Here is a 23519-nt window from a genome sequence, read left to right as displayed (position 1 = left end):
AAGGCAACTACAGCCCGCTGTTTCGAAGCGACATACTTCTTTGTCAAGTTGCAATCTCATTCTGACAGCAAGTGTCTAAACACACCTTTATATACTAAGACAGATTCAAATATCAACTAATCAGCACGCATGTGCAAAAGGAGCGACCAATGAGAGCAAGTCAAAGGGATGGAGGACCTGATGGGGAACCTCTTCACACAGGAAGAAAACGAACTTAGGTGACATCACAGCTTAAAGAGAACCCGAGGTGTGTTTAAAGAATGTTATCTGCATACAGAGGCTGGATCTGCCTATACAGCCCAGCCTCTGTTGGTATCCCAAACCCCCCTAAGGTCCCCCTGCGCTCTGCAATCCCCCATAAATCACAGCCGTGCTGTGAGGCTGTGTTTACATCTGTAGTGTCAGTCTCGGCTGCTCCCCCGCCTCCTGCATAGCTCCGGTCCCTGCCCCCATCCCTTCCCTCCAATCAGCAGGGAGGGAAGGAATGCAGACGGGGACCGGAGTTCTGCAGGAGGCGGGGAGAGCAGCAGACTGGCACTATAGAGATAAACACAGCCGGCTCTGACAAGCTGTTTGTCAGCAGCGTGGCTGTGATTTATGAGGGATTGCAGAGTGCAGGGGGGTTTGGGATAGCAACAGAGGCTGGGCTGTATAGGCAGATCCAGCCTCTGTATGCAGATAACATTCTTCAAACCCACCTCGGGTTCTCTTTAAAAGACAGCCCACACAGGAACTGCCCTCAGAAAATGCCCAAAAACAACAAACCGACCTGATGTGGAACTTAACGAGTGACGTAAATGGGGACAGACGTCACATGATGCATAAAGTATGCGTAAACACTATAGACTTCAACATGTAAAAACGTACACGTAAACTACAAAAAGCGTTAACAGGCATAATAAACCATCGCCAACGTGAAAAACGGTAAATACATACGTGTAAACCACAATCATGTATACTAGGCCAAAAAAAGTAGTTAAATGCAAGAATATGTAAAAAAACAATACAATCTCTGAAAGAGGAAAAAGACTTGCTCAAAGTGATCGCTCCCCCATGGTAAAAATATAAAAGTACTTTTTATATCAAAAATAGAAAAATGAGGAGATAATCGAAAGGAAAATAGCATTTCAATGCAAATAATATTACCGTAGATACATACTAAATAAAACCTCCATAAAATGGGCGAATCACACCCCTGCCTAAAGAAACTGACTCTCAGAACAGCACAAATCTCATGACCTAAAGACAGAAGGATAAGTCATACTCCCCTATTCAAGCCTCCTCTATCCAAAGTCTCTAAACGTCTGATCCATCCTGCTTCACATTTTAAAAGTGCTTTCAATATATTTGAATACCTAATTTTTTCCCCACCTCCCACTCTTCTTGATACCTCCCCAATTTGAATATTCATGACATAATAGCCCCACTCACTCAATGCCCATTGGCTAAAATTGAATGGTTGTAATTATCTATAGTTTATAAAATGAAATGTCGCCATATTGATTTTATTAATGACCTGAAGAAACGGAGGGTGGTCCTCCGTGAAACACGTTGTCATATTGCCTATTGAATACCCCTTCTTTAACTGCTTCAGCTCCCTCGCTGCCTGACCTTTACATGCTGTTGCGTTGCCTAGCAATGACGTGACTCAGAACCTAAATCGGCGAGTGTTACATGTGGACGGCGCTCTTCTAGATGCACGCTGCTGCCCAAGACTGATCCACTTACTATAGACGCTGCCTCCACCACATGAACCACCTCATGGAGCACCTGGAAAGCCTGGTCCCTGGCTGTTCTAAAAGGGGACACATGCCATTACAGGCTGGGCACATCGGACAGCAGGATATTGTATTTATGACTCTGAGAGCGCTCTTTTCTTTCTGTTTACTCTTACTAGTGGATTTGTGAAGTTGCCTGAAATTGGATTGGCCTGATCGCACCTAGGGAGTTACTATCCATACACCTATTCCTTTTTTACTCTTTAGTAAAAGGCACATAGCAGCCTTTCACCCCAAAAAAGCTTCACTGATTTGGAGACCACAATCTGCCTAATATTTAATGCAGTTACCTTGCTTTGCCAAACAGGAGGTTGAGAAACAATGAACAGAGATGTCTCATGCTGGGAATACACGGTACGTTTCTGTACCGTGTATCGAACAGCTGATGCGGCCAGCTGATAATATTCAGCCGATGATGCTGCTCGATCCCCCCCACCGGCGGACAATGGCAGGGAATCGAGCGGCTGATAAGGAACGGACGAGCGGGGACGCAGCGGGAGTCGATCCGGCGGCTAAATGGCCGCCGGATCGACCCGTGTATGCCAGGCATTAGAGGCAAATATATTTGCTGGGTAAATCAACTTCCGTATACAATCCCTAAGGCTTGTATATTTTAGAGATTAACTATTGTTTTAGACCAAGACACTTGGTAGCATAGCAAACAAGGTGTGGACACAGCCAATACATGCATTCCTAGTACAAGGTACAAATTGGGAAAGAGACACCTCTGAACGCATGAATACTCTTATTAATTAAGAATGAGATATGTCTAAAATGTTATGGCTTTATACATTACCTCTATTCCTTTATAACTAGATATGTTATACTAGGCCAGTTATATGTGTCCTAAAGACCTAGACCTCTTGTATATATTACAAGCAATCAGGTTTCAATATTTTTTTTTTTTTATTTTAAACTTGTAAATAGTGATGGACGCAAAACGGAAAAAATGCACCTTTATTTCCAAATAAAATATTGTCGCCATACATTGTGATAGGGACTTAATTTAAACAGTGTAATAACCGGGACAAATGGGCAAATACAATACGTGAGTTTTAATTATGGAGGCATGTATTATTTTAAAACTATAATGGCTGAAAACTGAGAAATAATGAATTTTTTCAGTTTTTTTCTTATTCTTCCTGTTAAAATGCATTTACAGTAAAGTGGCTCTTAGCAAAATGTACCACCCAAAGAAAGCCTAATTGGTGGCGGAAAAAACAAGATATAGATCAGTTCATTGTGATAAGTTATAGGCTAATGAATGGGAGGTGAACATTGCTCGGATGCATAAAGTGAAAACAACTGAAGGCTGAAGTGGTTAATATCAAAATTTTATGAACAAATGTCTTCAGAATGTAATGTAAAAGTATATAAACGTAAACCCTTTTATACATATTTATATTAATAGTTAGAAACATAGTAAAAACTCTGATGACATTTTATAAAGAGAGATCCATTGCAATTTTAAATATGTCACTATAATTTTTTTAGATAATATTGGATCTATCTTGATTATGGTAGAAACTGTCACTGTATACTAAATGATAACCAGTGATCCAATTAAGATCAGCTATCCATAGAACAGGGAATATATATCACAGCATTGATTGTGTGTTACTGTGTTAATTTAATAAGAACATAATTGAAATGCCCCTAGTGTCAAATATCCATATGACAGCATACATTATAAATGAGCTTAGAGTGCCATCTACTGGTTATGGATCGCTACAGGTTTTAAAAAAAATTAATTTGCATAAACACTCCCACTACCTTGTGATTAGCAAAAGGATAATCGTTGTTACATCCCATTATTTGCTGATTGGTTCCCAGTAAGCCTGAAGGCAGGTAAAAAAAATTGTGAGGGTGTATATAAGGAGGGAGCAGAGAGCAAAAGGGATCATTAGATCAAAGAGTCACAGGTCATCATAAGGAATCCATACCATCTGAGTGATCTTCACAGCTGCTACGCCCAAAGGAACACGCCCTAGATGCCATTTTGGTAAATATAAATATTGATCATTTTAGTTATATTGCCTATCACAAGCGCAATATATCTGAACATATGATGTATTAATTGTATTTCACTATTTGATAGTTTATAACCACCCGAAAGGGGTGAATTTCTCCAAGTTGCAAATTGGACAAGTTCACATAATATATGCTTACCATATGTTCATTGATAGCTGGCTGGTTTTATAACTTATTTCTGGGAGTAAGCGCTAGATATTTCAAACTATCTACCTTAAGCATTGGCGTTTCATATATCCTATTCAGGCCATGCCATGCCAAGTTTATGATGACTCAATAGATATCTCATTCCAAAAATATATACAGTGGGTTGCAAAAGTATTCGGCCCCCTTGACGGTTTCCACATTTTGTCATATTACTGCCACAAACATGAATCAATTTTATTGGAATTCCACATGAAAGACCAACACAAAGTGGTGTATACATGAGAAGTGGAACGAAAATCATACGATTCCAAACATTTTTTACAAATAAATAACTGCAAAGTGGTATGTGCATAATTATTCGGCCCCCTTTGATCTAAATGCAGTCAGTTGCCTATAGACCTTGCCTGATGAGTGCTAATGACTAAATAGAGTGCACCTGTGTGTAATCTAATGTCAGTACAAATACAACTGCTCTGTGAGGGTCTCGAGAGGTTGTCTAAAGCCTCATCTACACGTGTAGACACTCTTCCGCATCCCCGCGCGTGCCCGCCGCATCCCCGCACGTGCGCCGGATTCGATTCCCCACTCGTCCCCGCCGGCGCCGCTTATCTTCCGCTCGATTCCTTGCTATTGTCCCCTCGCGGGGAGCGAGCAGGGAATCGGTGGTGGGTAGATCCGTCCTGTCGGATCTTATCAATCGAGCCGCATAAGCGGCTCGATTGATAAGGAGCATCGCCGCCGCATCTACGCGTGTAGATGCCGCTTAAGAGAATATTGGGAGCAACAACACCGTGAAGTCCAAAGAACACACCAGTCAGGGATCAAGTTATTGAGAAATTTAAAGCAGGCTTAGGCTACAAAAAGATTTCCAAAGCCTTGAACATCCCACGGAGCACTGTTCAAGCGATCATTCAGAAATGGAAGGAGTATGGCACAGCTGTAAACCTACCAAGACAAGGCCATCCACCTAAACTCACAGGCCGAACAAGGAGAGCGCTGATCAGAAATGCAGTCAAGAGGCCCATGGTGATTCTGGACGAGCTGCAGAGATCTACAGCTCAGGTGGGAGACTCTGTCCATAGGACAACTATTAGTCATGCACTGTACAAAGTTGGCCTTTATGGAAGAGTGGCAAGAAGAAAGGCATTGTTAACAGAAAGCATAAGAAGTCGCGTTTGCAGTTTGCCACAAGCCATGTGGGGGACACAGCAACTATGTGGAAGAAGGTGCTCTGGTCAGATGAGACCAAAATTGAACATTTTGGCCAAAATGCAAAACGCTATGTGTGGTGGAAAACTAACACTGCACATCACTCTGAACACACCATCCCCACTGTCAAATATGGTGGTGGCAGCATCATGCTCGGGGGGTGCATCTCTTCAGCAGGGACAGGGAAGCTGGTCAGAGTTGATGGGAAGATGGATGGAGCCAAATACAGGGCAAACTTGCACGAAAACCTCTTGGAGACTGCAAAAGACTTGAGACTGGGGCGGAGGTTCACCTTCCAGCAGGACAATGACCCTAAACATAAAGCCAGGGCAACCATGGAATGGTTTTAAACAAAACATATCTATGTGTTAGAATGGCCCAGTCAAAGTCCAGATCTAAATCCAATCGAGAATCTGTGGCAAGATCTGAAAACTGCTGTTCACAAACACTGTCCATCTAATCTGACTGAGCTGGAGATGTTTTGCAAAGAAGAATGGGCAAGGATTTCAGTCTCTAGATGTGCAAAGCTGGTAGAGACATACCCTAAAAGACTGGCAGCTGTAATTGAGGCAAAAGGTGGTTCTACAAAGTATTGACTCAGGGGGCCGAATAATTACGCACACCCCACTTTGCAGTTATTTATTTGTAAAAAAATGTTTGGAATGATGTATGATTTTAGATCCACTTCTCACATGTACACCACTTTGTATTGGTTTTTCACGTGGAATTACAATAAAATTGATGCATGTTTGTTGCAGTAATGTGACAAAATGTGGAAAACTTCAAGGGAGACGAATACTTTTGCAACCCACTGTATATTGTTACCCTCTTGCTCTATATAGAATATAGACCAGCATATGTTAAAATGCTGATAGAGATGGTATTACTGCTAGATAATTAATTGCATACTGATTTTACTTGTGGGACAACGCCCAGTCGTTATATCCAATGAGTCATCCTAAATCTGTTATAGTTAAATGGGATAGCTGATAGCTGCCATTTTGTTTTTGATAGCCGCTATTTTGTTTTTGTTGGCACCATTTTGTTTTTGATAGCTACCATCTTGTTTTTGATATCCACCATTTTGTTGTTGGGTAAATGGACTATTATTGATTCAGCCATTTTGTCTCCACAAGTCCTGTGGTAAATTGCATGATTGACATGCCCTGTCCAGTCTATGGATAGCTATGACTCATGGTATATGCTGTGGGGTTTTTGTATTGAGTATATTGTTCAATAGTATCTGATTAGACAGGCTTAACCACTTCCCGACCGCCGTATATACAATTGGCGGCCGGGAAGTGGACGCCGCAAGGACCGCCGTATTGACAATTGGCGGCGGTCCTTGTATGGGCATGGGCGGAGCGATCGCGTCATCCGTGACGCGATCCTCCGCCTGGCGCCGCTCACCCGCCGCAACATCCCGCCGGCCATACGGAAGCGCCGGCGGGATGTTAACCCGACGATCGCCGCATACAAAGTGTATAATACACTTTGTAATGTTTACAAAGTGTATTATACAGGCTGCCTCCTGCCCTGGTGGTCCCAATGTCCGAGGGACCACCAGGGCAGGCTGCAGCCACCCTAGTCTGCACCAAGCACACTGATTCCCCCCCCTGCCCCAGATCGCCCACAGCACCCATCAGGACCCCCCCTGCCCACCCCCCAGACCCCTGTTTGCACCCAATCACCCCCCTAATCACCCATCAATCACTCCCTGTCACTATCTGTCAACGCTATTTTTTTTTTATTCCCCCCCCTGCCCCCCGCTCCCTCCTGATCACCCCCCCACCCCTCAGATTCTCCCCAGACCCCCCCCCCCCCCATGTACTGTATGCATCTATCCCCCCTGATCACCTGTCAATCACCTGTCCATCACCTGTCAATCACCCATCAATCACCCGTCAATCACCCCCTGTCACTGCCACCCATCAATCAGCCCCTAACCTGCCCCTTGCGGGCAATCTGATCACCCCCCCACACCAATAGATCGCCCGCAGATCCGACATCAGATCACCTCCCAAATCCATTGTTTACATCTATTCTCTCCTCTAAACACCCACTAATTACCCATCAATCACCCATCAATCACCCCCTATCACCACCTGTCACTTTTACCTATCAGATCAGACCCTAATCTGCCCCTTGCGGGCACCCAATCACCCGCCCACACGCTCAGATTGCCCTCTGACCCCCCCCTTATCAATTCACCAGTGCATTAATTACATCTGTTCTTCCCTGTAATAACCCACTGATCACCTGTCAATCACCTGCCAATCACCTATCACCCATCAATCACCCCCTGTCACTGCCACCCAACAATCAGCCCCTAACCTGCCCCTTGCGGGCAATCTGATCACCCACCCACACCAATAGATCGCCCGCAGATCCGACATCAGATCACCACCCAAACGTAGTGTTTCCATCTATTCTCTCCTCTAAACACCCACTAATTACCCATCAATCACCCATCAATCACCCCCTATCACCACCTGTCACTGTTACCCATCAGATCAGACCCTAATCTGCCCCTTGCGGGCACCCAATCGCCCGCCTACACGCTCAGATTGCTCTCAGACCCCCCCTTATCAATTCGCCAGTGCAATATTTACATCTGTTCTCCCCTGTAATAACCCACTGATTACCTGTCAATCACCTATCCATCACCCATCAATCACCCCCTGTCACTGCCACCCATCAATCACCCACTGTCACTGCCACCCATCAATCACCCGCTGTCACTGCCACCCAACAATCAGCCCCTAACCTGCCCCTTGCGGGCAATCTGATCACCCACCCACACCAATAGATCGCCCGCAGATCCGACATCAGATCACCACCCAAGCGCAGTGTTTCCATCTATTCTCTCCTCTAAACACCCACTAATTACCCATCAATCACCCATCAATCACCCCCTATCACCACCTGTCACTGTTACCCATCAGATCAGACCCTAATCTGCCCCTTGCGGGCACCCAATCGCCCGCCTACACGCTCAGATTGCTCTCAGACCCCCCCTTATCAATTCGCCAGTGCAATATTTACATCTGTTCTCCCCTGTAATAACCCACTGATTACCTGTCAATCACCTATCAATCACCCATCAATCACCCCCTGTCACTGCCACCCATCAATCACCCCCTGTCACTGCCACCCATCAATCACCCGCTGTCACTGCCACCCATCAATCAGCCCCTAACCTGCCCCTTGCGGGCAAACTGATCACCCACCCACACCAATAGATCGCCCACAGATCCGACATCAGATCACCACCCAAGCGCAGTGTTTCCATCTATTCTCTACCCTAAACACCCACTAATTACCCATCAATCACCCCCTGTCACTGCTACCTATCAGATTAGACCCCTATCTGCCCCTAGGGCACTCAATCACCCGCCCACACCCTCAGAATGCCCTCAGACCCCAGCCCTGATCACCTCGCCAGTGCATTGCTTGCATCTATTCCCCCCTCTAATCACACCTTGAGACACCCATCAATCACCTCCTGTCACCCCCTAGCACACCTACCCATCAGATCAGGCCCCAATTTGCCCCGTGTGGGCTCCTGATCACTCGGCCAAACCCTCAGATCCCCCTCAGACCCCCTTCCGATCACCTCCCCAGTGCATTGATTGCATCTATTTTCCCCTCTAACCACCCCCTGAGACACCCATCAATCACCTCCTGTCACCCCCCTAGCACTCCTATCCATCAGATCAGGCCCAATACAACCTGTCATCTAAAAGGCCACCCTGCTTATGACGGGTTCCACAAAATTCGGCCCCTCATAGACCACCTGTCATCAAAATTTGCAGATGCTTATACCCCTGAACAGTCATTTTGAGACATTTGGTTTCCAGACTACTCACGGTTTTGGGCCTGTAAAATGCCAGGGCGGTATAGGAACCCCACAAGTGACCCCATTTTAGAAAAAAAGACACCCCAAGGTATTCTGTTAGGTGTATGACGAGTTCATAGAAGATTTAATTTTTTGTCAAAAGTTAGCGGAAATTAATTTTTATTGTTTTTTTTTCACAAAGTGTCATTTTTCACTAACTTGTGACAAAAAATAAAATCGTCTATGAACTCGCCATACACCTAACGGAATACCTTGGGGTGTCTTCTTTCTAAAATGGGGTCACTTGTGGGGTTCCTATACTGCCCTGGCATTTTAGGGGCCCTAAACCGCGAGGAGTAGTCTAGAAAACAAATGCTTCAAAATGACCTGTGAATAGGACGTTGGGCCCCTTAGCGCACCTAGGCTGCAAAAAAGTGTCACACATGTGGTACCGCCGTACTCAGGAAAAGTAGTATAATGTGTTTTGGGGTGTATTTTTACACATACCCATGCTGGGTGGGAGAAATTTCTATGTAAATGGACAATTGTGTGTAAAAAAATCAAACAATTGTCATTTACAGAGATATTTCTCCCACTTAGCATGGGTATGTGTAAAAATACACCCCAAAACGCATTATACTACTTCTCTTGAGTACGGCGGTACCACATGTGTGGCACTTTTTTACACCCTAAGTACGCTAAGGGGCCCAAAGTCCAATGAGTACCTTTAGGATTTCACAGGTCATTTTGCGACATTTGGTTTCAAGACTACTCCTCACGGTTTAGGGCCCCTAAAATGCCAGGGCAGTATAGGAACCCCACAAATGACCCCATTCTAGAAAGAAGACACCCAAAGGTATTCCGTACGGAGTATGATGAGTTCATAGAAGATTTTATTTTTTGTCACAAGTTAGCGGAAAATGACACTTTGTGAAAAAAAACTATTAAAATCAATTTCCGCTAACTTGTGACAAAAAAATAAAAACTTCTATGAACTCACCATACTCCTAACGGAATACCTTGGGGTGTCTTCTTTCTAAAATGGGGTCATTAGTGGGGTTCCTATACTGCCCTGGCATTTTAGGGGCCCTAAACCGTGAGGCGTAGTCTTGAAACAAAAATGACCTGTGAAATCCTAAAGGTACTCATTGGACTTTGGGCCCCTTAGTGCAGTTAGGGTGCAAAAAAGTGCCACACATGTGGTATCGCCGTACTCGGGAGAAGTAGTACAATGTGTTTTGGGGTGTATTTTTACACATACCCATGCTGGGTGGGAGAAATACCTCTGTAAATGACAATCTTTTGATTTTTTTACACACAATTGTCCATTTACAGAGGTATTTCTCCCACCCAGCATGGGTATGTGTAAAAATACACCCCAAAACACATTGTACTACTTCTCCCGAGTATGGCGATACCACATGTGTGGCACTTTTTTGCACCCTAACTGCGCTAAAGGGCCCAAAGTCCAATGAGTACCTTTAGGATTTCACAGGTCATTTTGAGAAATTTCGTTTCAAGACCACTCCTCACGGTTTAGGGCCCCTAAAATGCCAGGGCAGTATAGGAACCCCACAAATGACCCCATTTTAGAAAGAAGACACCCCAAGGTATTCCGTTAGGAGTATGGTGAGTTCATAGAAGATTTTATTTTTTGTCAAAAGTTAGCGGAAATTGATTTTAGTTGTGTTTTTTCACAAAGTGTCATTTTCCGCTAACTTTTGACAAAAAATAAAATCTTCTATGAACTCACCATACTCCTAACGGAATTCCTTGGGGTGTCTTCTATCTAAAATGGGGTCATTTGTGGGGTCCCTTTACTGCCCTGGCATTTTAGGGGCCCTAAACCGTGAGGAGTAGTCTTGAAACGAAATTTCTCAAAATGACCTGTAAAATCCTAAAGGTACTCATTGGACTTTGGGCCCTTTAGCGCAGTTAGGGTGCAAAAAAGTGCCACACGTGGTATCGCCGTACTCAGGAGAAGTAGTATAATGTGTTTTGTGGTGTATTTTTACACATACCCATGCTGAGTGGGAGAAATATCTCTGTAAATGGACAATTGTGTGTAAAAAAAATTAACAAATTGTCATTTACAGAGATATTTCTCCCACCCAGCATGGGTATGTGTAAAAATACACCCCAAAACACGTTATACTACTTCTCCTGAGTACGTCAATACCACATGTGTGGCACTTTTTTGCAGCCTAACTGCGCTAAGGGGTCCAAAGTCCAATGAGCACCTTTAGGCTTTACAGGGGTGCTTACAATTTAGCACCCCCAAAATGTCAGGACAGTAAACACACCCCACAAATGACCCCATTTTGGAAAGTAGACCCTTCAAGGTATTCAGAGAGGGGCATGGTGAGTCCGTGGCAGATTTCATTTTTTTTTGTCGCAAGTTAGAAGAAATGGAAACTTTTTTTTTTTTTTTTTGGTCACAAAGTGTCATTTTCCGCTTACTTGTGACAAAAAATAATATCTTCTATGAACTCACTATGCCTCTCAGTGAATACTTTGGGATGTCTTCTTTCCAAAATGGGGTCATTTGGGGGGTATTTATACTATCCTGGAATTCTAGCCCCTCATGAAACATGACAGGGGGTCAGAAAAGTCAGAGATGCTTTAAAATGGGAAAATTCACTTTTTGCACCATAGTTTGTAAACGCTATAACTTTTACCCAAACCAATAAATATACACTGAATGGGTTTTTTTTTATCAAAAACATGTTTGTCCACATTTTTCGCGCTGCATGTATACAGAAATTTTACTTTATTTGAAAAATGTCAGCACAGAAAGTTAAAAAAATCATTTTTTTGCCAAAATTCATGTCTTTTTTGATGAATATAATAAAAAGTAAAAATCGCAGGAGCAATCAAATAGCACTAAAAGAAAGCTTTATTAGTGACAAGAAAAGGAGCCAAAATTCATTTAGGTGGTAGGTTGTATGAGCGAGCAATAAACCGTGAAAGCTGCAGTGGTCTGAATGGAAAAAAAGTGGCCGGTCCTTAAGGGGTAGAAAGCCCTAGGTCCTCAAGTGGTTAAAGGGGTTCTTTCGCGAAAAAAGTAGGCAGTTAAAAAATGTATACTAAACAATTGAATTGGTCACACAGCCTCATAAAGTATACCAAGTACGTTTATTATATCAAAATCATTAAAAGACACCAATCCTCAGACATGTTAGCCATAGGTCAGTATATCCCCCAAATAATCCCCATAAAAACATTTGTTGCGGATGACATATGCAACGCTGACTGCGTATTAATGATTTATCAAGTATTTTAAGTATAAAGGCAAAGCTGTGTCTGGCCAAAGACAACAAACCTGCTGCACTTAAACACGTCCGCGCACTCACTCACCACACATACATGTGCCTTAATATTTGATATGGGGGGCCCCCTTAGGATTGACTTGGATCCCAGCAAAATGGTTCAGTTCACCAAAGTTCCATCAGAACTTGAATATTCACCACTTGGTCAAAGCAAGAAGGGGTAGATCTCACCCATGTCAGATGTAGGTGTCGCATCCTGGAAGCTTCCGTTGGTTCGTCAGGCAGAGTCCTATCAAATGGCCTGGGAGCGTCATACCGCTGGCTCCACCATGCCGCAACTCTCCTCTACGGAAGACGCCAGCCCGGAGTTCCGTGCCTCACGTGTGTGGATGATGCTGCGGTGTACGCAGTCGCGTCAACTCCGCCCACCGACGCGTTTCACGTCCCAATTGGACGTTTCATCAGGGTGTGGTTTGTCTAGCAAGCGTCACCACCTATGTAGTGGCTCAGGCTCCGCCCACCGCATCTCCGTTGTCATGCTTACCATTTGTTTGTATACTGCATAGCGTGTATGCGGTGCGGCCTGTATATAGGATGTTCAGTAAGTCAGCTTCTATAAGCCTGTAAGTCAGCTTTGTCCTGCTAACTAACATGCAAAACATGGCTATGTTTGATCTTATGGTCCATGCGTGTACCACTCTTGAAAACTTTTCACATATACCGGTTGAATTTAGTGGAGATACCACAGCAGCACATCAAATGTCCACTTCAAGTAGGATCCCAAACAAGGAAAGTCCATCAATAGACCATAACACACATCATAATCCAGAGAGGTTGTTCTTTAACAAATAGATCATCCCACGCTGCATATTTACATGGCAATTCCCGCCTAATTACTTATTATTAAGGCACATATTGTCTTAAAGGCACAGTTTGTCATTCATTGCGGATCCATTCATACACATACTTTACCCATTTTTCCTTAGAGTTATTCAAAGCGTGTACATGCCGATCACAAAAACATCTGCAATGAGCGCTGATTTTACTCCCAATAACATTATTAGATCAATATCAATATCTATTAGCTCTAAGAAAGGGAGATAGATCTAGTTCAGCATTTAACCCCTCAGGTACTACCGTGCCAAGTTTAAAAATCCACATTGCCTCCTTGCAATAGAGTATGTTATCAAAGTCACCGCGTCTATTTGATATCTTTAAATTATAGATCCCTTTCACTGTGGTTCCCCTCAGGTTATTCTGATGGCATTCCTTATAGTGGTCATAAATGACCCCTGTCGATTTCCCTTTGGTTATCTTTCCAAAATGCTCAAGGACCCTCTCTTTTAGTGCCCTTTTGGTCTTGCCAATGTACTTTAATCCACACGGACACTGTATCATATATACTACCTTTTTAGTGTCACAATTTATAAATGATCTGATGGCAAACTCTTTGTTGCCACTACTGTCAAAAAATACATTGGCGTGATCAACATAGGGACAAAGCTTACACTTGGAACATTTAAACATCCCTGTAGGCTTCCTACTATCAAGCCATGTCAAGGGGTTCTTTAGCAATTCACTATGTACCAATCTGTCTTTCAAATTTGGCGCTCTTCTAGCAGTCAAAAGTGGTCTTGGACCAACTATTCTCTCGATTTCTTTATCAGAGGTAAGTATTGGCCAAAATCTACTCAGTAGCTCCCGTAAATTGTTCCAGTGGGCACGGTACTTGGCACGGTAGTACCTGAGGGGTTAAATGCTGAACTAGATCTATCTCCCTTTCTTAGAGCTAATAGATATTGATATTGATCTAATAATGTTATTGGGAGTAAAATCAGCGCTCATTGCAGATGTTTTTGTGATCGGCATGTACACGCTTTGAATAACTCTAAGGAAAAATGGGTAAAGTATGTGTATGAATGGATCCGCAATGAATGACAAACTGTGCCTTTAAGACAATATGTGCCTTAATAATAAGTAATTAGGCGGGAATTGCCATGTAAATATGCAGCGTGGGATGATCTATTTGTTAAAGAACAACCTCTCTGGATTATGATGTGTGTTATGGTCTATTGATGGACTTTCCTTGTTTGGGATCCTACTTGAAGTGGACATTTGATGTGCTGCTGTGGTATCTCCACTAAATTCAACCGGTATATGTGAAAAGTTTTCAAGAGTGGTACACGCATGGACCATAAGATCAAACATAGCCATGTTTTGCATGTTAGTTAGCAGGACAAAGCTGACTTACAGGCTTATAGAAGCTGACTTACTGAACATCCTATATACAGGCCGCACCGCATACACGCTATGCAGTATACAAACAAATGGTAAGCATGACAACGGAGATGCGGTGGGCGGAGCCTGAGCCACTACATAGGTGGTGACGCTTGCTAGACAAACCACACCCTGATGAAACGTCCAATTGGGACGTGAAACGCGTCGGTGGGCGGAGTTGACGCGACTGCGTACACCGCAGCATCATCCACACACGTGAGGCACGGAACTCCGGGCTGGCGTCTTCCGTAGAGGAGAGTTGCGGCATGGTGGAGCCAGCGGTATGACGCTCCCAGGCCATTTGATAGGACTCTGCCTGACGAACCAACGGAAGCTTCCAGGATGCGACACCTACATCTGACATGGGTGAGATCTACCCCTTCTTGCTTTGACCAAGTGGTGAATATTCAAGTTCTGATGGAACTTTGGTGAACTGAACCATTTTGCTGGGATCCAAGTCAATCCTAAGGGGGCCCCCCATATCAAATATTAAGGCACATGTATGTGTGGTGAGTGAGTGCGCGGACGTGTTTAAGTGCAGCAGGTTTGTTGTCTTTGGCCAGACACAGCTTTGCCTTTATACTTAAAATACTTGATAAATCATTAATACGCAGTCAGCGTTGCATATGTCATCCGCAACAAATGTTTTTATGGGGATTATTTGGGGGATATACTGACCTATGGCTAACATGTCTGAGGATTGGTGTCTTTTAATGATTTTGATATAATAAACGTACTTGGTATACTTTATGAGGCTGTGTGACCAATTCAATTGTTTAGTATATGTTTATAGCCCAGGTTGGCCTCATCTCCATACCTGACGGAGTGACAAGTCCCAAGTAATTAATGACACTGCTTATGCACAAATTTATTAGTTTAGTTCAAGAATGTTTAGATAAACATATAAGCCATTGCCAATTTTGGCAAAACCTCAATTTTTTAACCATAGGAACAGGTTTATATAGCCCTCCTTAGTGATTATTTTTAAGTGTCTAGCAAATCTCTAAACCCCTTGGTGGTGGGCATTATATTGTCTGAAATGGCCTATACGATCAGCGATGAACTGGATGGTGAAATAGCCGCTAGTTTCTCAACTGATATGGTTGAAGGTGAAAATGATATATCGGAATTGAAACAATTATTTTTTGCACATAAAAGTCTGCTTATTAAGCAACTTAAACGCAAGTGGAATGCGTCATTACTCGAATCATATGTGAAGGCAGGTGTCATACCTGATGGCCTTCTTGAACGAATTATTCCTGCTGGTAATCTATTAACAACACGATTTGTAGAAAAATGGAAAGAAAAGGCACTAGAACGAGGACTGGAAATATTAAAAATGATGGCAGATGAGGAAAGAGAACAACTTAATGAGATCACAGAGGAAATAGCTGAGAGTGTAGAGGAGTTGAATGCATATAGCTCTCATGCTGAGTTTAACTCCTTTAATGATAATCTTAAGAAACAGATTGAGAAAACTCAGGCAGCAATTAAAAAACAGAAGCAACAAAAATTTCAAAAGGATCTAACTAGATGGGACTCTGATGAGGCCCTAAATCCCATTAATAGAATTGATCAAAAGAAAACTAAAAAGAAGGGAAGAAAGGGATCCGCGGGACTGGAAAGTCTGGAACCTTCGAGTATAGATACTGATATGTCAGGTAATAGTAGAAGATCTGTCACTTTTTTAGAGGACGAAATACCACAACGCAGGGGGCGAGGCAGGGGCAGGAGGGGAGGGGGGGAGGGGGAGGGGAAGAGGAAGAGGCAGGGGAAAAGAGCAAAGAGAAGGAAGAACTCTGAGAGAACCAGAAGGGACAGACAACCCGGGCAGGGTAACGAGAAGTGTGAGCCAGAAGAACTAGACACAAATGGGAACTTAGACAATGGAGAAGCCAGTAGGAATGTTATAAACTTGTCAAATTTTAAATTGGAGGAAAGACACATTTCACTGCTCAAAAAAGGCTTATCTTTTTCACCAACTATACCAGGTGATATATTCCAGATATATAAAGATATCTATTTGTTCTTAAGAAAAGTAATTCTGAAACTCACAATGGGACAAAACCCACAATCAAATGATGATGTAGCTCCAGGTTATGTGTGTTTGGCACAAGATGAAAGGGAAGCCATTGTGGCACTACATTCCCTCCTTGATGAACAGGATATCCATGATGTCTTTGGGTCCTCTGACATAGACAATATTTCCCCTGAGCTGATTTCTAACTCCCCCAGCACACCCCTGACCCCACCACCCACAACCGCCCTACGACTTAAATCTATTTTTATGCCCCCCCTATCCCAAAACAAAAGTGTTCAAGTATTTTTGAACACGATTGAACAAGAATTATGGAATTTAAAGTTATTTCCCGCTAAAAATGAAAAGAATCTAACATCACAAGAACAATTAGCCTTGGAGGAACTCCAAAAGGCCCCCCATTTAGTGATTAAACCCAGTGACAAAGGGGGAAATGTTGTCCTCATGGACGAGGAAAGATATGTGCAGGAGATCCAGAGACAATTAAATGACACGAATACATATCGGAAACTGCGTGAAAATCCCTTTCCGTTAATTAAGGAACAGGTCAATAGCCTTATTGATGAAGGTTTATGTGAAGAAATATTGACCAAAAAAGAATTTGACTATCTGACTGTGACTACTTTCAATGTGCCAACTATATATATTATCCCCAAGGTGCATAAATCCATGGAAAATCCTCCAGGACGACCAATCGTGTCCGCGATTGGAAGTCCCACACAGCGTCTGGGACAGTACATAGACAGAAAGGTCTGTTCGCTGGTCCAGGCGCTACCTTCTTATATACAGGACACACGTGATGTCCTGAGTGTTTTGGCCGGTTTCGAGGCACCCCCGGGGTCCGTCCTTGTTGGGATCGACGTGGAGTCTCTCTACACGTCGATCCCGCACGAGGAGGGGCTCCGGGCAATGTCCTTCTTTCTCCGTGAGCGGCATCCCTCTGCAGTGGCCCACAATGCGTTTATCGTAGAGGCTATGAAGCTAGTTCTGACCAGGAATTGTTTCACGTTTGAAGGCCAATTCTATCAACAATTACGCGGAACATCGATGGGGGCGTCGTGTGCACCAGCCTATGCGTGTCTGCACTTGGGACTCTGGGAACGGGAACAGGTGTATCCCAGTCCGGAGTTTGGTGCACACGTCGCCCTCTGGATTAGATTTATAGACGATGTGTTAATGGTATGGAGAGGTACTACTGATGAACTGGAACAATTTATATGCAAATTGAATATCAATACTAAGAACATTCGTTTGACCTTCTCCTCTGGAAAGGAAATCCCATTTCTGGACCTTTTGTTGAAGGTGGAGGGTCAGGCGATTGTAACAACATCGTATCGCAAGCCTACGGCCGGCAATACGGTATTACATGCAACCAGTCACCACCCGTCCTCTTTAAAGAAGGGAATCCCATATGGGCAGTTCCTCCGTTTGAGGAGGAATTGTTGCAAGGATGAAGACTTCAGAAATGAAGCACGCAGTATGTACCGGCGATTTCGCGAGCGCGGATACCCGCATTCGGTATTGCGTAATGCTCTGCGGCGGGCTTGGGATCTGGATCGGCAAAAATTGCTGGCCCCCAGGGGGATGCCGCATAGTACGGAGGGAGATGGACATATGCGCCTTGTAACCGGCTTTGGGGCCCACTGGAACAATTTACGGGAGCTACTGAGTAGATTTTGGCCAATACTTACCTCTGATAAAGAAATCGAGAGAATAGTTGGTCCAAGACCACTTTTGACTGCTAGAAGAGCGCCAAATTTGAAAGACAGATTGGTACATAGTGAATTGCTAAAGAACCCCTTGACATGGCTTGATAGTAGGAAGCCTACAGGGATGTTTAAATGTTCCAAGTGTAAGCTTTGTCCCTATGTTGATCACGCCAATGTATTTTTTGACAGTAGTGGCAACAAAGAGTTTGCCATCAGATCATTTATAAATTGTGACACTAAAAAGGTAGTATATATGATACAGTGTCCGTGTGGATTAAAGTACATTGGCAAGACCAAAAGGGCACTAAAAGAGAGGGTCCTTGAGCATTTTGGAAAGATAACCAAAGGGAAATCGACAGGGGTCATTTATGACCACTATAAGGAATGCCATCAGAATAACCTGAGGGGAACCACAGTGAAAGGGATCTATAATTTAAAGATATCAAATAGACGCGGTGACTTTGATAACATACTCTATTGCAAGGAGGCAATGTGGATTTTTAAACTTGGCACGGTAGTACCTGAGGGGTTAAATGCTGAACTAGATCTATCTCCCTTTCTTAGAGCTAATAGATATTGATATTGATCTAATAATGTTATTGGGAGTAAAATCAGCGCTCATTGCAGATGTTTTTGTGATCGGCATGTACACGCTTTGAATAACTCTAAGGAAAAATGGGTAAAGTATGTGTATGAATGGATCCGCAATGAATGACAAACTGTGCCTTTAAGACAATATGTGCCTTAATAATAAGTAATTAGGCGGGAATTGCCATGTAAATATGCAGCGTGGGATGATCTATTTGTTAAAGAACAACCTCTCTGGATTATGATGTGTGTTATGGTCTATTGATGGACTTTCCTTGTTTGGGATCCTACTTGAAGTGGACATTTGATGTGCTGCTGTGGTATCTCCACTAAATTCAACCGGTATATGTGAAAAGTTTTCAAGAGTGGTACACGCATGGACCATAAGATCAAACATAGCCATGTTTTGCATGTTAGTTAGCAGGACAAAGCTGACTTACAGGCTTATAGAAGCTGACTTACTGAACATCCTATATACAGGCCGCACCGCATACACGCTATGCAGTATACAAACAAATGGTAAGCATGACAACGGAGATGCGGTGGGCGGAGCCTGAGCCACTACATAGGTGGTGACGCTTGCTAGACAAACCACACCCTGATGAAACGTCCAATTGGGACGTGAAACGCGTCGGTGGGCGGAGTTGACGCGACTGCGTACACCGCAGCATCATCCACACACGTGAGGCACGGAACTCCGGGCTGGCGTCTTCCGTAGAGGAGAGTTGCGGCATGGTGGAGCCAGCGGTATGACGCTCCCAGGCCATTTGATAGGACTCTGCCTGACGAACCAACGGAAGCTTCCAGGATGCGACACCTACATCTGACATGGGTGAGATCTACCCCTTCTTGCTTTGACCAAGTGGTGAATATTCAAGTTCTGATGGAACTTTGGTGAACTGAACCATTTTGCTGGGATCCAAGTCAATCCTAAGGGGGCCCCCCATATCAAATATTAAGGCACATGTATGTGTGGTGAGTGAGTGCGCGGACGTGTTTAAGTGCAGCAGGTTTGTTGTCTTTGGCCAGACACAGCTTTGCCTTTATACTTAAAATACTTGATAAATCATTAATACGCAGTCAGCGTTGCATATGTCATCCGCAACAAATGTTTTTATGGGGATTATTTGGGGGATATACTGACCTATGGCTAACATGTCTGAGGATTGGTGTCTTTTAATGATTTTGATATAATAAACGTACTTGGTATACTTTATGAGGCTGTGTGACCAATTCAATTGTTTAGTATATGTTTATAGCCCAGGTTGGCCTCATCTCCATACCTGACGGAGTGACAAGTCCCAAGTAATTAATGACACTGCTTATGCACAAATTTATTAGTTTAGTTAAAAAATGTGACAGATGACAGGTTTTGGGCCAGTCCATCTTTTTAAGGGGGATTCTCAGGGCTTTCTTTGTTTTCAACAGCATTTCCTGAACAACAGTTGCAAAATCTAACTGACATAATAGTGTGCAAGTGATTAGGGAGGCCAGCTGGTATCTTGCTATTTTGGCAGTTAAACTGCTGTTCAGGAAATGCTGTTGAAAACAAAGAAAGCCCTGAGAATCCCCCTTAAAAAGATGGACTGGCCTAAAACCTGTCATCTGTCACATTTTTTAACTGCCTACTTTTTTCGCGAAAGAACCCCTTTAAGGCTTTTGATACCAAGACTATTGTCTTGCAAGCATTGTTTGATTTGAAACCAGAACTGTGAATTAACTGTTTTACAAGTAAGCTTACCACCTGAAGTGTTGTTACCTTTATCTGAAAGACAACTTGATCACATCTTTTTATTGATTAATATATTTATGTAATAAATTATTGTTATATTTTTATTTGCTTGTTGCATTCTTTCATATTTGTACCAGTATAATAGGAATAGTTCAGGAAAAATAACTCATAAAGCGGGCATATCTGTATATCAGAGATCAAACTAACCTGTGAGCCCTCCTACTTTAAAAGGGGTCTTAAGTTATTTTGATAGCATAGTCACAGCTTGTGTGACATCATCATAGCGAGTTCACACCCACGCCTTAATTTAGTAAATAGCTCGACAACCTGAAGGACTCTGACCATGAGAAACAACATTTTCTGGTCTGATGAGGTAAAGATTAAACTCTTTGTGGCAGGGGTGTAGTTAGATATCATGGGGCCCCGTAGCAAAGTTTTGGTAGCCCCCCCCCCCACCCACCCCCAAAAAAATAAAACATTCATAAGGCACCACACACTTGTTACATTGAATTTGTCTCTATGGTTGACGTTTTCATGGAAAAATCCTTATTTACTTTGCCCAAGGAGGTGGTAAGGACACACTGAAGGTGAGTTTAAAGCAGTGGTGTACCTACCATAGGGCCGCAGGTGCTCACAGCACTGGGTGTAGCCATGGCTAGGGGTGCCGGTGTGGTGCTCAGCCACTGTTCTTCCACCTGGGACTCTTTCTCGTAGTTTGGGCAACATTCGGGAAAATAGCAGCAGGCAGTGCAGGGGACTGTACTACTTCCTGCACTAGATGTAGCACACCCCCCTCCCTTCCTGTCCCGTGGGCAATGTGTCTCCTCGCTTGCTACACACAGCCTAAAGTAAGTGAATGTGCAGGACAGCAGTGTGAGTAGAGATAATGATTGCTGTGCTGCAGCTGGGACATTAGCAGGGAGAGGTGTCTGTCTTGAGCCTCTACCTCACCCCCCCCCCCCCCCTCCTCATATGCATCCTGCTCTTTCGTATATATCCATTTCTGACTGTCCTTAGAGGAGCTCACAATGTCATCGTACCATAGTCATAGTCTAATGACCTACCATATTATTATTGTTTATTTATATAGCACTGACATCTTCTCCAGCACTGTATAGATTACAGAGTTTCATATTGGTCAGCTCCACCCACATCCTAATGACTCTTTTTCTTGAAAAATCCCCCCAAATCTGCAGTGACACGCTCAGCGCCCCAACCCATCAACCGGGGGGGGGGGGGGGGGGGGGGGGGGTAATTGGGTGGGGCTGTCTGTAAATAATCAGCACCGGGTGTCAACTTCCCTAGGTACGCCACTGGTTTAAAGTAAACCTGAGGCTAATCTAAAGCAAAAAAAACAACAAAAAACACAAGCAAGTACCACCAAACATTGGCCACCACCAATTAGGCTTTCTTTGGGTGGTACATTTTGCTAAGAGCTACTTTACTGTAAATGCATTTTAACAGGAAGAATTTAAAAAAAACTGAAAAAATTCATTATTTCTCAGTTTTTGGCCACTATAGTTTTAAAATAATACATGCCTCCATAATTAAAACCCACGTATTTTATTTGCCTAATAGTCCCAGGTATTACACCATTTAAATTATGTCCCTATCACAATGTATGGCGACAATATTTTATTTGGACATAAAAGTGATTTTTTTCTGTTTTGCATCCATCACTATTTACAAGTTTATAATAAAAAAAAAAATAGAAATATTTCTTTTTTAGTTGGATTTAAAAAGTTTAGACCCTTAGGTAAATATTTACGGTTTTTTTTGTAATGTTTAATAATTGCGGGCCGGGAGCGCACGCCATCAGCCGCGGGAGCGCACATGCGGCCTTTTGGACGTATATTATATGTCCAAAAGGCTAAAGTAGTTAAAGAAGTAGATTTGTTTGGTCTCAACTCAATGAAACAGTCTGTCCCTGTCTCGGTGCTAAAATATATGAACTATTGACCTTTTTTATCTATCCCTTGCTCTCAGAAGCCCAGTACTCTGCCAGGAAAATATTTTATGGCTGTAATTCCTTACCAATGAGGCACACCATAGTCCAACTAGAGAAAAATTGTTAGTTGCATAACTGTATATTAACTCTTTGTGGCAGAGAAAAAAGAAAAGTAGCACAGTATATTTGTGTGTTAGGTACTGTGCATACATCTAGCTCATCATGTCACTTAAGGCTATAAAAAAAAAAATTAGTTTTACTCACCTGGGGCTTCCACCAGCCCCCTGCAGCTGTCCGGTGCACACGCAGCCTCGCCAGGATTCTCCTGGCCCCGCCGGCAGCTACTTCCGTTTTTGGCGACAGGCCTGGGAAAGCGAGTGATTCTTCGCATTCCTGGCTGCAATAGGGGCGCTATTGCAGCCAAGAATGCGAAGAATCACTCGTGTTCCCAGGCTTGTCGCCGAAAACGGAAGTAGCTGCCGGCGGGGCCAGGAGGATCCGAGCGAGACTGCGTGGGCACTGGACAGCTGCAGGGGGCTGGTGGAAGCCCCAGGTGAGTATTTTTTTTTTTAATAGCCTTATGTGTCCCTTTAACTGGTTAAAGTTGTAGGACATAGATTCTACATCCTAATTAGTGCTGCTGTAGGTTCTGCACTAAAAACCGCCGCCTATCGCAACACCAACATTGCACTGTGAACATTGCATACAGTTTTCTTTGCATTGCGGTAAGCTGCGTTATAAGACTCTGCAACACAGCACCGCAATATCCTACTGTGAATCTAGCCTTAAATACTGTTTTGTGTTTGTTTCCTCAGCATGGCTGTGCAGTGAAACTCCCAGGGAGTGGAGGGGCTGTTATCGGATTGTGCTCTGACCGTAAAAAAATGGTAAATGCTCTCTAAGGTTATGCTTGGTGCATGTGTGTAATACAGATAAATAGAGCGTCTGGGGAAGC

The 23519-nt window shown here is 43.5% G+C and overlaps 1 protein-coding gene across 1 annotated transcript in view; it reads left to right on the top strand.

The window, feature by feature from the left end:
• Window positions 1-23519, top strand: part of LOC137522116 (uncharacterized) — a 226651-nt gene that overhangs the window by 164898 nt on the left and 38234 nt on the right. Inside the window, exon 21 of the mRNA XM_068242144.1 lies at window positions 23380-23451. Coding sequence (XP_068098245.1) covers window positions 23380-23451 — 72 coding nt within the window. The remainder of the gene's footprint in view (window positions 1-23379; window positions 23452-23519) is intronic.

The sequence above is a fragment of the Hyperolius riggenbachi genome, chromosome 6 (assembly GCF_040937935.1).
Source record: "Hyperolius riggenbachi isolate aHypRig1 chromosome 6, aHypRig1.pri, whole genome shotgun sequence".
Lineage (NCBI taxonomy): Eukaryota > Metazoa > Chordata > Amphibia > Anura > Hyperoliidae > Hyperolius > Hyperolius riggenbachi.
Note: the sequence above shows the minus strand (reverse complement) of the source record. Positions and strands in the feature narration are given on the sequence as shown.